The 16,135-nt window shown below is 35.8% G+C and overlaps 1 protein-coding gene across 1 annotated transcript in view; it reads left to right on the forward strand.

Annotated features, from left to right (window-relative positions):
• LOC149076174 (eukaryotic translation initiation factor 4 gamma 3-like) overlaps positions 1-16,135 on the forward strand; it is a 111,727-nt gene continuing 95,592 nt past the window's right edge. The window contains exons 1-5 of the mRNA XM_089242194.1: positions 1-487; positions 4,047-4,138; positions 7,301-7,739; positions 9,204-9,334; positions 13,681-13,806. Of these exons, the coding sequence (XP_089098320.1) occupies positions 1-487; positions 4,047-4,138; positions 7,301-7,739; positions 9,204-9,334; positions 13,681-13,806 (1,275 nt within the window). The remainder of the gene's footprint in view (positions 488-4,046; positions 4,139-7,300; positions 7,740-9,203; positions 9,335-13,680; positions 13,807-16,135) is intronic.

The raw sequence follows: 16,135 nt of genomic DNA on the forward strand, positions 1-16,135 counted from the left end.
ATGTCAATCCACGGAAATCGTGTGGATATACCAGCATCCGGTGCGCTAAAGGTATCGATCCATGGGAATCACATAAATAATGCTACGGGCAACACGATAAAGTTTTCGATTCATGGGAATCATATCAATACAGAAGCTGCAGCTAGCATGTTAAAGATGTCAATACATGGGAACCATGTGAATATGCCAGGAGTCGATGTACATTCACACACCATGGACGAATCATCAAATACATCCGAAGAGGAGACAGTACTTAGTAAAAAGGAACTATCTCAAACGAAAGAAAAATGCAACAACCTGAACAATGTTACTAGTAAGTTTGCTAATTTACAGCCTGATATCGATCCTAAATCAACGAGCATAAGTAATAGGAAGACATGTGAAAATTCCGCGGTCAGTGAAAAGATGTTGGAAGACTTCGAACAAGCCACGTCATCGGATACATCTATTAAACTCGGAACGTCTCTTGAAATCACATCTACCACTGGTAAGTTTTGCAAACTTTTATTCAAATTTATTTCATTTTTTTGTCAAAATATTTTTTTTGAAATTTAGTGGAATCCCACTGCGACGAACTTCAAAAGATCGGATATTCGATTCACTATATCCGAAGGTTAGATGTATTTGGATTACAAAGAAAACGTGAATCGCTTATCCCTGAAATCGTTCAGAAAATACACTGAAGAGCCAAAAAAACTGGTTCACCTGCCTAATATCGTGTAGGGCCCCCGCGAGCCCGCAGAAGTGTCGTAACACGACGTGGCATGGACTCGACTAATGTCTGAAGTAGTGCTGGAGGTAATTGACACCATGAATCCTGCAGGGCTGTCCATAAATCCGTAGGAGTAAGAGGGGGTGGAGATCTCTTCTGAACAGCACGTTGCAAGGCATCCCAGATATGTTCAATAATGTTCATGTCTGGGGATTAGGTGGCCAGCGGAAATGTCTAAAGTCAGAAGAGTGTTCCTGGAGCCACTTTGTAGCAATTCTGGACGTGTGGGGTGTCGCATTGTCCTGCTGAAATTGCCCAAGTCCGTCGGAATGCACAATGGACATGAATGGGTGCAGGTGATCAGACAGGATGCTTACGTACCTGTAAGAGTCGTATCTAGACGTATCAGGGGTCCCATATCACGCCAGCTGCTCACGCCCCATACCATCACAGAGCCTCCACCAGCTTGAACAGTCCCCTGTTGACATGTAGGGTTCATGGATTCATGAGGTTGTCTCCACACGTCCATCAGCTCGAAGCAATTGGAACCGAGACTCGTCAGACCAGGCAACGTGCTTCCAGTCCTCAACAGTCCAATGTCGGTGTTGTCGGACCCAGGCGAGGCGTAAAGCTTTGTGTCGTGCAGTCATCAAGGGTACACGAGTGGGCCTTCGGCTCCGAAAGCCCATATTGATGATGTTTCGTTGAATGGTTCGTACGCTGACACTTGTTGATGGCCCAGCATTGAAATCTGCAGGAATTTGCGGAAGGGTTGCACGTCTGTCACGTTTAATGATTCTCGTCAGTCGTCGTTGGTCCCGTTCTTGCATGATCTTTTTCCGGCCGCAGCGATGTCGTAGATTTAATTTTTTACCGGATTCCCGATATTCACGGTACACTCGTGAAATGGTCGTGCGTGAAAATCCAAATTCCATCGCTACCTCGGAGATGCTATGTCCCATCTCTCGTGCGCCGACTATAACATCACGTTCAAACTCACTTAAATCTCGATAACCTGCCATTGTAGCACAGTGTTGATCTAACAACTGCGCCAGACACTTGTTATGTTATATAGGCGTTGCCGACCGGTTTTTAGTGTATTTCGGCCGCCACCCCCCCCCCAAATGACGGGTCTGGTCAAAGGTGGAGTCAACTGATCTAATGTATATATGAATTGACATCATTGTCCCCCCCCCCCAGACTTCCAAGTCAATTCCGCCTACGAGACGATCGTTTGCGTCTTCAACGGAAAATATACATATAAGGTACGTGAATGAAATGATTAAAAAAAGCTTGTGTGTGTGTGTTTTCGCAAAAATTTCGGGGGAACGGATGGTAGTTTTAGCCTTTCTGTGGCTTACCATCATCAGAAACATTTTTGTTTGTCTGGAACAATGTGGGGAAGGGGAGGGGGGGTTCCCCCTTGAGAACGAACTGTTCCTTATATTTTGTCCTTTTCGTTCTAATTTTACCTGTATAATTTCCATTTATCTGCATACAGCTGCTTTAGGCACTATACTCTGGCTTTGAAAATTCAATTTCGTACATTTTTGCTTTTAATTCCAGTATCTCTTTTTTACCATACTGATTTTTCACAAAATCATCTTCAGTTTATTTTTAAATTCTTGTAAACATATAAAAAAAATACCGACAAGCCTCTTTCTAGGAGGCTTTGTGTGTGTCCGGTCCTTCAATGTTCAATGTTGTTGGCATCTTTTCTGAATTGTCGTTGTTAATACAGTCGACAGCCTCCTAGATACTACTTCTAGGAGGCTTTGGCACATACCGCTTCAGCTTCACATCTAGTGAATGTTATGCCTATCTAAAGCCCGGTTTCCCTAGGAGTAGAGTTTCTGCCCCGAGAGCAACGCGAAAACGCTGATTGGTCAGAAAACTTGAATTTCAGCTTTTTAACCAATCAGCGTTTTCCCGCTGCACACGGCGCAGAAATTTTACTCTTAGGAAAACCCGGTTGTAGGCTGAACACATAGTGGGACGGAGAAATATGCCGACAGAAGCATAGATTTGGCAGCGACTGATGATATAATGATACCTCAGTGTTCAACGATAGCCCCCTGCCCCCCTCCCTCGACAACGATATTTTTTTCTTCGTGCGTAGAGTATCGTTATATCGAGGTTTCACTGAATTGCCCTTAACCGTGGTGGCGCTGCTATACAGCAGCGATTAGGAGTGCTAACAGATTGACGAGTTTTTCCTGACGTTATCACAGTGAATAGAGTGAACATCTTTTCGAATGCAGTGGCTGTCGAGCCTTTCTCTGGTGGGTAAAAATCCAAAACAAGTAGTCTAATTATGTGAATAGTAGTGAAAGTTCAGTCATTGTTGGTGCACCAAATGTTGAAGACGGGATAAGCAAATTTTGATAAATTCTCCCGCTAAGCAGAGGATAAGGAATTTTACTTGAAATGTAATGTGTATTTTTTTGTATACGAACTCCGAACAAAGTGCGTCCCATATTTAGATTTTCGAAATGTCGTAACCCGACGTATGGATACTGATAAATATATATACTGGGTGCATAGCAAACAAGTATTATGGCATTTTACTGACGAATCGTTGATCGTAGAGGTATACTTCCAATTGGAAAAAAGTTTTTAGATAACGTGTAGTACTCGGGTATGTCATTCATGTTCCAGTAGTTTTGTATAGTTATTGAAATGAAAAAGTTAACTTTTCTCATAAGTTCCCGTGTGCCCAAAAACCTAAATATAAAGTTGTTGATGCCAATAAAGAAATTCCACGTTTTTAAGTGCAATATTCACTGAGATATTCGAATTCAAAAAACAGGAAATTTTGCTAAAACGGTAATTTAAGGTAAAACGGGTTTTCTGCATTTAGAGCTGTTTTCCCCCCAACTTTCCTCAGAAAGTTTTCGAATTATATACAGGGTGGTAACTATCGACCGCCCAATAATTACACACGTTATTCCTTGTGAAAAACTGGTATAGAAAAATGTTTTACGATCGGACAAATATTAAGTGAGTTATAATCTTTTAAAATTTTGTGACGTGCCATTTTTCTAACGGTGAGTTATATGCCAAACACCGAACCAAAATGCATTTCTCCGCCAGCAGCGGGTTGTCACTTCTTGGAAATTAACTGAAATATTCAATCCCATTAGAAGCCAAGTTCGGCTTTTTTTCTTCACGATTGGCGTTTTTACTCTCAATGCAGTGTGATAGTATAACCTTGTTGTTACGTGTAATTACGTATTAGTTTCATCCACTATATTGGCAAATGCTCTATGTATCCAGAATTTATATATTTTAAGTATTATTTTAAAATAAAGCTGTATTTTATCTTGTTTTAAAGGAAAAAAGGGCAAAAGTAAGAAAAAGAAGGAAATCAATAAGAAGGGCGAAAGCAAAGAAGGGAGTGAAATGGATGCATTTTATATTGGAGTGGTGAGTTGCTCGATGATTAATTTGTTTCTTTTCCTGTTCCTAGTTTATGTTGTATTAGTATAGATATACAAATACAATGCCACAACCGGCAAAATGCCCAACCAGGTGTCTGACTGAGGATTCATTTAATATATATCTTCAGGCTTTTACAAGTGCTATGTTCATAAAATTTTCGAAATTTATGTCAATGTCAGCATGTCTACCAAGATGGAAAAAGGTCATAAAGTCTCAAAAAAATTGAAGGAAAAAATTTCTTAACGGGTTTTTGTCTGAAAAAAATATGCTTGGTTCCTGAAAAATTTGCCTTATAGTTTCGTTTTTATTTGTCAAGTCCTGTAATATGTGGTAAGACTACTTCAGTGAAATCCTGACTGTGGTATGTAGAGCCATTGCGATAATCTTATGTTGCAGGACTCAAGTTGTCATCCCAGGAAGATATACATTTTGACCTCTCTTTGTTTCCTCGTTTTCAGGAAAACTGAAATGTTCAGATTTTCAAGATATTTGTAATCTTGTTTGTATCATTTAATAAACTACTTTGATATGTGTGGGAAAATTCGCATGATACATCTTATTGGTGCAATAATTGTGATTGTTGAGTAATATTATCGCAAAGACTGGACTGAGTGTTGAAATAAAATTGCAAAAGTACTCTGATAGATTTTTAAGTGTTTCCTGCAGTTTGTAGATTCCTTTCTTGAAGGCAAGTAGCATTCTTCATGGCAAGTAGTATAAAAGCAATTGAGAAGATTTTTTTTTTTCACGGGTAAAACTTAGAGATGTAAAATTCTTGAGAATAATCTTTTAGGAGAACATTCTCCTGTTATTTATAATATAGTTATATATAATATCCTTGAGAATATTCTCTGGAAGGATTACTTTCATAAATTACTGGGGAAATATTCTTATAGAAAATAATAATTATTCTGAAGTTATTAAGTCTTTTCAGAGAATATTCTTCAGTTACCAAAATCTTTCCAGAGGGTATTATCAAGAATATATGTAATAACACACACACACACGTGTATTATAATAAATCTAGATAAATAACTTGAGAATAATTATTTTTGATAAGAATATTCTCTAGTAATTTAAAATAGTCCTTTGAGAGAATATTCTGTCCCTGTCTCTTCCCGTTAAGAAGATGGAAATATTGAAGTTTGTAGACCACAATATTAAAGTTTGAAAGCAAGAAAAGTAAACCAACAGGGCTGAATTGCACAACTTTTAAAGAAATGTGAGTGATACAGAATATTTAAGTGTATGTGCATTGAAGAAAACAACAGTTTATCTTAGAATGAAGGTGATTAAATAAGAATTTTTTTTTTTAGCTTTCTTTATCAATAATCAACTTTGGTTTAATTTCTTTTGTTGTGAACTTATTTCTGAAAATTTGTCTAATTTTAAAATAATTGTTAGTGTTTTAATCTAAAGGTTTCTAAAATCTTTATAACTAAACTTTTAAAACCTCTCATCATGACCTGGAGAATGTTCTCGAACTAAAAGTTGTGATTGGGGGTGATAAAACAAAACAATTTTTGGTATAAAAAGTTTCAGGCAATGAAAACTGATTTATATTTCACAATATAAACAAAATTAGTAAAACAATTTAAATTATTTAAAAGAAAAATGAATATTTTTGATTATTCTCAAATTTTTACATCCAGGAGAATATTCTCAGAATATTCCAGTTCTCCGAGAATATTCTCACCTCATCTCTGGTAAAACCACTTTATAACCAAAATTAGGTTTTGAGAAGAATAATCCTGAATGCTTAGAGTAAAATGGATTTTCCTCAGTATACTGAAACTTTATTGTCTTTTTCTTACTGCTTTAAAGTCGTTCTGCCCAAAAAATGAATGCATGGGAGGGAGAATATTTCTCCTTAAATGCTAGAAGATGGCACCACTATCTCAGTATTAAAAAAAATTGTGAGTAGTTTTATCCCTGGACCCTTCAATTGTATATGTTGAGATATTTACTGTAATGTTTTCTTAACCGCTGACCTCCTCTGTAGTTCTTTTGTGGCTGCGCTGCTGTAGCAGCGAGTGAAAGAAGTTACAATGTTTTCCCGCCAGTATAGTGAATAGCTTGTGAGTTGCTGTAGCATGATTGTGTTTTCCGTGTGATCATATTAATCTGTTTTAAAACTAATTAGTTATATCGTTGTTTAATTGATGAGTAGTTCATGCTTTGAAACGACATCTCTGCTCAACAGTACAGTAAAACTTCGATTAACTGTCACCGTCCGGCCCAGGGCCGTGATGGATAACCGAACACGATTTCACTGGTCGTGGGATGAAAATTAAAATGTTGTAATTTATGTTGTCTATTCTAAAATTCTTTGACGGTCATGGCATCAACAGATGAAAGCAAGCCTTTGGTCAAAAGCTTTTCTGTAACGTCGCTTAATATTTTCAATTATGCCCTGGTGGATAAGTGGAGTTATATTCGCTGGGAGAAAGCGTGTTGTTTTGCCATAGACACGTGAGTTCACAAGAGGGGTGTGCTTGGGGCATTGTCCATTAACAGCAGTGCTTCCTGCTGCAATCGTTTTTTGGCCATATGAGCTTTAATTTGAGGCACAAAAACAATGTGGAAACATTCTGAAAAGATTGTTTGGTCCATCCAAGCACTTTTTGGGCATAATAGTTCACAGGCAATGCATTCATATTTAAATTTTTGAAAGCACTTGATTTTTTGGATTTAGCAATTACAAGCACAGGAGTAATCTATGATTGGCATTTGCAGACTGTAGCAGTGGTCCGACCTATTTGGACCTTCAAACCTGGGGCTGTTTTTTCTGGTTTTTTTAAAGGCGATGACAGATAACAGAAACTCACGATTAAACAAGTGACGGTTAATTGAAGTTTTACTCTGTCTTTTATTCAGCACTGTCTTGATTTATTGCTAATCTCTATAAATACATGTAATGCTGCTATACTTGTTGGGCTAGGTATTGGGTTGGGTTAGATAAAGATTTTCTTCAATCGGGTAGAAATAAAATTATTTTTTAGCTGTTTGTGTATGATTATCAGTAACAGATTATGGTTTGTGCAGGTGAATTTCATACTCTATTCGTGTTGGTCTCTGAAAAAGTAATTTTTTTCCTCTCTAAAGTCTTGTGTGAGTTATATCCAATTAATTTTTTTTTCCCATCAGGACACAAATTCCACTCCAATCTCGTCTCAATCACCTACTGGATTAGCTCAACAGGGTATAACTCCAGTTTCCATGCAAGCAGTATCTTTAGTTACACAAGACAAAACGGAACCCGAAGATGTACGGTCATCCACACCATCACCTCAGCTAAAATCTCCAGAAACGACAGTGGTTGTTCCCTCTTGTAATAATATTGACAACAGTGGAATTGCTAGCATCACTGATAAACTATTACCTGACTCATCTGATATTTTGGAAGAAGATGGAATAGTTACTGCAAGGAACAGAGACGAAAATGAAAACATAAAAACTGCTGCAATCGTAGAGAATGACAAAATCAACGAAACAGATAAAGAAGATAAGTTGGAGGAAGAAAGAATAGAATCCGTCCTGCAACAAGAAACTTCCAAAACAGCACTGAAGTTTACTTATAAAGTAGGTAAGTTTTATAGTGATTTGTTCACACAAATAATTTATGTGTGAAAAGAAGAGAAGAGTTGAAGACGAGACAGTATTTTTGTAAAAATCAAGGAAGTTCATCACTTAATCTATTACAAAGCTGAGATTATTAAAAAAAAAAAATTGGGTTATAGATGCACATTTGTTTTTCACTTGCTGCATGCTTTATAATCCACATTACTTATTTTTTTAAAACCCCAATTTGATCATCTTGTTTGTGTTACCATAAAATTAAAATTTTGTCGGTTCAGGCATTTTATGATAATCATTGATTTACTGTCGTATATTTTCATATGTAAATGGCTGATGATCTTTTTATGCCGATAATTAAACATACACTTATATTTTTGTATTTTTAATCCATCATGGATTTTTTTTGAAGTAAGAAATACACTAGAATCTCTTACTGATGGGACCAGAAAAATTTAGAGATACTCTTTGAGCAATAGTTTATACTCAACGAAGGAAAAAAATACAAACAAAATGTGGCAGAAATTTTAAGGAAAGAAATACTATGTTTTACTTTCATACTCAAAAATGACATCTGTGACTTTTGCAAAATCTACAGCTCTTAGTATTGGTGATTTTGTCCATCAATCATTACAATGAAATAGGTTCTAAACTCTCATTACTCTCTTGATGTTTCCATACGTTTTGAATGTTTCTGATTGTTGGTGAAATGGTACTGGAAGGAATTCTTAACTTTTACTGTGACTTCACTTTGCTTCATGGTAGAAGTTATTTCTTAAAAACAGTTGAATATCAATTTTTTTTTTTCATCAGAAACCACAAGTTTCTGAGTTTACCTCAGCTTAATATTCAGGAAATATGTTTTTTTTTCACTTAAGTTTCTGTTTCTCAGTCATTTCTTTGGTATCTCTCAACTTCTAACAAACAAATTGCATTTTCTCATGATTACAATAAATAAGGGGCCCTGATTTAGTTTTTGTCTTCAGATAGAATCACAATTTTTTCACCTGTATCCCCCATCATTTAATTTGATGTTAATTATTCCCTTTGTTATACATATATATGTTACTCACATATCCCTTCTATTATATAAGTATTGCATACCTATGAACAACGTGTCATCATGGTGTCAATCTATCACGATGTTTCCAGTTTCTTTCACTTCCAAAAAAAAAATTTTTTGGATGAACAGGAATTAGAATTTGATGTACAGAGATTTCAAAGAAAATGCTTTGGGTCACGGGAGAAAATATGGTTAATTGTACGGTTTTTAATAAGTTATGGTTAATAAGTTTTTTTTCCCTTGGACAGTTTTCTCAGGGAAGTTCTGCTGTAATACAATAAAGTGCTAGACTTCTGTTATTAACAAAGTGCAATTGTATTTCGTAAAGATATTGAGACATCAGTGTTGCAAATTTTCTTTTAAAGCTTCCTAATTATTGCAGTTCTAAGACTTTATTGTGACGTATTTCAGGTCAGTGGAGTCCGATCAATCCAGAAGGGAAAAAACTCTATGATAGGGATTTTCTCTTGCAACTTCAAGCACAACCAATGTCTCTCAAAAAGCCTACTAACCTGCCTAATCTTGATATCATTAGAAACAAGGTATGACTTTTTTTTAGAAATATTTTCAGTATACTTATTGCACATGAATGGTGACAAAACTGTGTTCACAGCTCTATCTTCATATATGAAAACATTTTTGAGAAAGTCATTGAAAGTCATATATTTCATATTACCTTCAAATTAATATATTGTTAAGCTATATTGAAAGTGAATTTCTAGCATCAAATAACCGTACGAAGTATTCCCCCCTTAAATTTCATTTTTTGATATTTGATTCACCACATCAGAGTCGAAAAATAAGAAGACGTACTAATGTACAGATGGTCATAAAATAACTTTGCTGATATAACAAGCCTCTAGTGGCCCAAAAATGAATGAATGTAAATGAAATTTGGAATATAGGGGGTTTCTCAGAGTATGCACTCAAGAATTAGAAGAGAACCAAAACCTAGCTCTTGCAATTACAACAAAATTTCAAAAAGTTTCACTTTTATGCATTACTGCAACGTGCTCAATTCAGTAAAAAACCATAAACAGCATTGGAACCACAGAGTTAGAATCTTTAGTCTATGATTGGAACAGTACCTGCTGATGAACACGAGTGCTAGATGCAGACAAAGAAACAGGTGGAAATAACCAAGCAGATAATATGGTGGGGGAAGTCCTCCAAGGGGTAAACGAACCAATCTATCTATATATATAAAATTGATTTTCTGTCTGTCTGTCTGTGTGTGTGTGTGTGTGTATGTTCTCTATACAAATCTACAATTTTAGACCGATCGTCGCCAAATTTTGCATATATACCAAATGGGACCCGACTTGAACGATAGGCTATTTTAAAATTTTGTCAGAGCAGGGCAAATGCCCCAAATGGGCAAAAAATTGTCGCGCAACAACGGTTTTTGGGCCTCAACAATCACTTTCCGAACGTTTACTTTGGTTACCGTGGTTCCCTAGCAATGCGTTTCAGACGTGTTTTATGCCTTTAGAATGGTTTGTCACTTCTCTAATCCTGTTAGCACTTTTGAATATAATATAATATAATATATATGTATAATAGTTTATGCATAACTAACATATGTATATGTATAATAGTTTATGCCTTTATAATGGTTGGCCACATTTTCAATCCTCCCAGTAATGAGACTTTCTGTATAGATGCTGTAATCATTATCAGCATCACTTTGAGGGTCAGGCAAAGGATGATCCCCATAGAAATCAGTGTTAAAATTGCCGATTTTACTGTAGAAATCTGTTACAAAGACATTTGGTGGGGTTTTCCGCCACATCAACAATTTTAAAAAATTTTATTGAATTCTAGATTTTTGAAATATTGAGTTCGCTTAGAGATATACGAAGCCCAGGAGATGAAATATGAAGTAATTAGCCAGACCTACTTTTGAGTTGAGATCCATGCAATAACATTGATTTCAACTTTTTATTTACATCTTCTCAAGTATAATGTCTCCTTATTGTCTAACTGCATAAATTCATATAGTTTAGATAGTTTTAAAATTAATTACGGGCTCATAAAGTACATCAAAGAAATTCCACAGTTTTAATATTTTTTGAAGCGGAAACCGGCAGATGAATAACTAGAACTTCGGGGGGGGGGGAAATCGAAATGCTTGGCGCCCCTTGAAAAAGAAAAAATATATATACTCATTCCTACGTTTCTTTAAATCTAGATTTCTTTATTTCATGAGTCGTGCAGGAAGTCGCCATATTGGTTCAACTTGGACACAGTTTGTATGTCCCTCAAAGAAAGAGGGAGATATCACGTGATCCAAAAAGCCTCATTGAAGAAAACCCGGGCAACGCCGGGTATTATAGCTAGTTCCATGTTAAAATCTTTCTTTGCTTGTGTCACAGGTACCATTCCAATGCCATTTGAATTTTTTGAAAATGTTTGTGTGTGTTGTCGTAACCACTTGAGCTAGGGTTTTTCCTTCTCTTCAGCCTTTGAGCACATACTTTAAAATACCTACATCTCAATTTTCATTTTAATTCATTGATTTTTTTGGCCAATAAGGGCTCATATATTGGAAGTGTTTTATGACACCATATACTTGAAAGTACCACTGAAGCACGTCATTACATATGATTGTTGAGAGATCCCACTCTTCTTTTTTTTAAATAACTAACATTTTGTTCCAGAATTATATGTTAACAAAGAAAACTGAGTTTGTCATGAATAAACAATTATTTTCATGGCTTAACAAATCAATGAGGTAAATATAATGAAATTCCTCTTTTGCGGACACTGGTGGGACAAAAAATATTTTGGTAAAAGAAGTGACACCATTATGATAAGATTGGGAAATTATTTTGCTGTAAAAAGAGGGGTGACCGTTAAGAGGTGTTTTGCTGTTATAAAGGTGTTTATCTACACCCTTGTTGGTATTTTTAAATCCCAATGCTTCAATTATTTTTATCATAAAACAAAAACAAGTATTTAACGCTGGGGAAATCTCAAAAAAATTTAGGTTCCAGAACGATTTTTTAGGTACCAAAAAAATTTTACCTAAAAAAAAATTTCCCAAAATAATGTTTCTTTTGACTTTTTAAAGGCATAGTTGCCCTTTCAACATCACCAAATTGTGTGAAATTGAACTTCATGTCATGATTTTGAAATAATTACTAGTATTTCTATATCCAGTTCTGGTTTACATGGATAGCCTGGCTTTCATGCTGATATCTAATAGGTTATAGGAGTACAATGAATTACTTCATAAAGCTGCAATGCATTTGAAAATATTTTGTTTCTTCCAATCTTCATAAAATAAGGATAGTGAAACAATGATACTCTAGGGAATCATTGTAGAAAGATTACCGTTATATCAAGCAGCAACAATTCAACATGAATATAATAGACATTTTCCAAAAAGACTTGAAATATAATTTTGAATGATTTGTTGTTGCATTGAGCATCATTGTAGCTAGGTTTCACTATAATTAGAAAGAGCTTGTAATTTCGTTCGCATAATTGTTTTCACGCACAGTTTGGAAGAAAAAGTGTCAATGAGCGAGTTCCTATATTTTAATCAACTGACAATTTCATTCTACCTACATAATTATGTGTTAGTAGCCTCAGGAACTATATTTAGTCTTTTGAAAGATTGGTTAATGGCATCAGTTTATCACGAACACAGTAGCCCAGGTCGGTGAGATATTTTGCCTAAAGTACCAAAGAGGATGTTTAGAGGTGTCGCGAGTTTGATACCCGGTTCGTCCTTGCCAGAAAACTTCCCTAATACAGGGCTACAACAGAAACTGCGACATGACCACAGAAAAAATTGCTAAGGAGGAGCAGGAAAAAACTGTAGGGAGTCCCCATCGAGGGGTTATAGTGCACGCACCAACCTTTCGATGAGTATAAAAAGCAAGCCTGCCGTTCAGAATCGGCAGTAAATTGTAGGCCTCGTCTAATTAGCCCTTATGTGCATAAAATGACCGTGGTGCAAAAAAATGATCAAATGATCAGTTTATCACATGGATTCTCACAATTTAGTAGAGAAAAGTTTGGTAAAATAAAAATGCATAGCTGGATGAAAATCTTTTTTTAAAAAAAGTTAAAGTATTCCTACATTTTATTTTTAATGACCTTTGTTCATGAATGATTTTCCATTCCCATAAAAAAAAAAAGGTAAAGTGAACTTAAAAACAAGTTGTTAAAGAAAAGAATTTAGTTTCTAAGCTACAGAGCCATGGTTTCATAGAGCCATTCCAATGTTTCGATCAGTAGTTCTTAACCGGCGGTGCGAGAGAGCATTTTTGGGGGTACGAGATGGAAAAAAAATTACACGTTGGGTATATTTAAGAAAACTGAAATAAAAATTGAATTTTCCAATCCTTAAAAAAATATGATCATACCAATATTTTGGCACCTAAGAATCTCGGCTTTCATCTGCAGAAATATATCACGCAAGACTTGCTTTGTAAAAGTTTTTTTTACGATTAGTGATCATACATATTTTATTTTAGTGGAGAAAAAGTGTTATTATTTACCTACACTACAGAATTCTAACTCAGAAACTTTAGAAATGTCTATACTCTGTATCAGTGTTTCCCAAAGTGAGCAATACCCCCCCCCCACCCCCGTGGTGGGTAATAGAAAGGCCCAAGGGGGCGATAGAAGCCACGGATATAACATAGGAATCTTTGGGTTCACTTGAGTTGGAGAGCGATGACAGATCAATTTCTCTGAAGAAGGAGGAGATGGAACAAAAAGTTTAGCAAACTATGCCCTGTAGTTAAACTGCTGCCTTTCAATACAATAATCCTTCCATTACTATATTTCTTCTTGATCCATAGAGTATTGTTATATCAAAGTTTGACCTTATTTGAATCCTTCAGATTTTTTAGATGTTTTATTTTTCCCATAGGCTCAGATTCATAGACTGAGAGACACTGTTGTACGGGCTCCCATGCCACCGCCATCTATGCGATCAAGAAATTTCGCAGATCATATCTTGCCACCTTTTGCTAGATCAGGACCGCAAAGACTACCAGTATGTGTATATCCCAGCTTAATAAAATGTGTACGTCCTTGTGTTAGCCTTATATCGGTAAAACTTTGCGTTTTTCTGATATTGTCTTTGTGTATGTTTGCTCTGTTTCTTGAATTTCTGTCTTCATAATATTTCCTTGATTGTATTTGGAAAAGAATTTAATTCTGTAAAGAACTGATGTGTTATTTCTTGCTATCAATTTGTCAGACAACTAACGTAAACAGGAAACATAACTCTGAATAAATGTCGTTATGGTAAAATAATATTTACCTTAAATGACTTTTCTGTAGTATTCAATAAGTAGACATGAAATGTGTGAACAAAAATGGATCCTCTCCGAACCATGAAAAAAAATATCTGAAAGTGTTTTTCCTCTGTCGGGCACAATATTTCACATATGTGCAATGCTAAGAAAAATGACCAAGTGATAAGCACAATTGTTTGATTCTTCCATGTATGTTTCTCTTCCTCATGCTTCATGAGCTATTCGTGATGTACAGCCTGAATCCCCAATTCAAATTTTATAAATTCTATAGATGCATAAACTCAATCATGAAGTTTTTACTCAAAGTACTGCGTGTGTACTTTTCTGTAAATTTAGACTTGTTACGCGTTGGAGGCGCGACGTCGTTCGGTAGGCTAGCTCACAAGTTGAATACAGCGATTGTTAATTATTTACATGTTTTATTTACAATTTATACAACCATTATAACTTTAACGGCAGGAGCGTGTGGCAGACGTACGGAGAAGCCGAATGCAAAACAAACAATAATAATAGTCCGCTTTGACTACATAAAAATAGACATGTTGCCACACTCACATAAATAATAATAATAAAGAAAATAATAATAAATAGTTGGAAAAGGGTCGCTACAGACTCTTGATGTGGCATGAAAATTTTTCTCCTTTTGTTTTTTTCATGGGGGAAAATTTTTTTTTGATGTTATCCAAGCAATAATTTTGTATTTTTGAAATACAAAGAATGAAAATTTAAATATGACTGAAATGAAAAGGGTTTTTACTTATTACTTTTATTATTAGATTAAGTAAATTCAACTCGCCTTACACACTTTTGTCTACCACGATTATTTTGCAGAACCAATTTATTGTATTCAAAGTGAGGGGCATCAGCATTGTACATACTGGTTAACAGTTACTGCATTATGTGTGTGTTGCTTCTGTTCCCCCACACCCACCAGATTATCCTGGTGGTCCAAGAGCTGGTTTTCTTATTTTAGTAACTGGAATTCACTGAAAAGGGTTTGATTTGTTATAATTTTTCTTGGAAAACTATATGAAATTCAATTCTTCCCAAGTACAATCTCTTGCTTGGATGAATGCATTGTATTGTTGCTTTGTGTGTTGTACTGATAACGTTCTATTAACACTAACCCTGTCGACATGTACATATATTAGGGTGGAACGAAAAAGGGTGTTTTTTCACTTTTTTTGGAAATTGATGTTGCCTTAGTATTCAAAAGATGCCTTTCAAGGTTTTAAGACGTTATACCAAAATCTAGGAAAATATTTTAATATCTTGAGGTTCCTCACGGACCCTAAAGGTCGAGCAAAAAGACAAATAAAAATCTATGTAAACATTATACGGGGTGATTATAAAAAAAACTATCCCGACATATGGGCCCCTAACTATCATACCATTCACAGAAACTGAATGAAATTTTGGCATAAGGTATTTTGATGTATGCGCTCAAGAATGATATGGAAAACAACAGTGTCACTCTAACAGTTACGGTTACAGTGAGAAAATTTCGAAAATATCAAATGGCAACACCAAGTTTTTTGTATTCTAATGTGATCTCCATTGTGAAAAACCCTAAATAGCGTTCGAACGGCAACTGTAGCATGAAAATCACCGGCGGTAGATAGGCTAAAAGTGAGGACAACCAATAAGGACAGAGAAGCAGCATAAAATAAAGCATTTTATTGTGTTTCACAAATTTTCCACATGACCTCCTTCACACACGATGACACTTTGCATGCGGCGGATGGTGGATAGCACTGCAGCACGTACCATGGCAATAGGAATCTCTTGAATCGCAGTTCTGATGGCATCTTTCAAATAAGATGCAGTTTGCGGACGAAACTGATACACTTTGGATTTCAGATATCCCCACAGCCGGAAATCCATTGGTGTGAGATCAAGAGACCTTGGTGGCCACGGAAACGGGAAATGACGAGAGATAACTCTGTCACCAAACTGTTGACTTAAGACACGTTTGACTGAAGACCCTACATGTGGAGGAGCGCCATCTTGCATCCACACAGCTTCAGATAGAGCATTTTGCCGTTGCAATGCGGGAATCGCGTA

This window comes from Pholcus phalangioides, unplaced genomic scaffold (assembly GCF_987345545.1).
Source record: "Pholcus phalangioides strain wild (caught in Gottingen) unplaced genomic scaffold, Ppha-v1.0 ptg000015l_1, whole genome shotgun sequence".
Classification (NCBI taxonomy): domain Eukaryota; kingdom Metazoa; phylum Arthropoda; class Arachnida; order Araneae; family Pholcidae; genus Pholcus; species Pholcus phalangioides.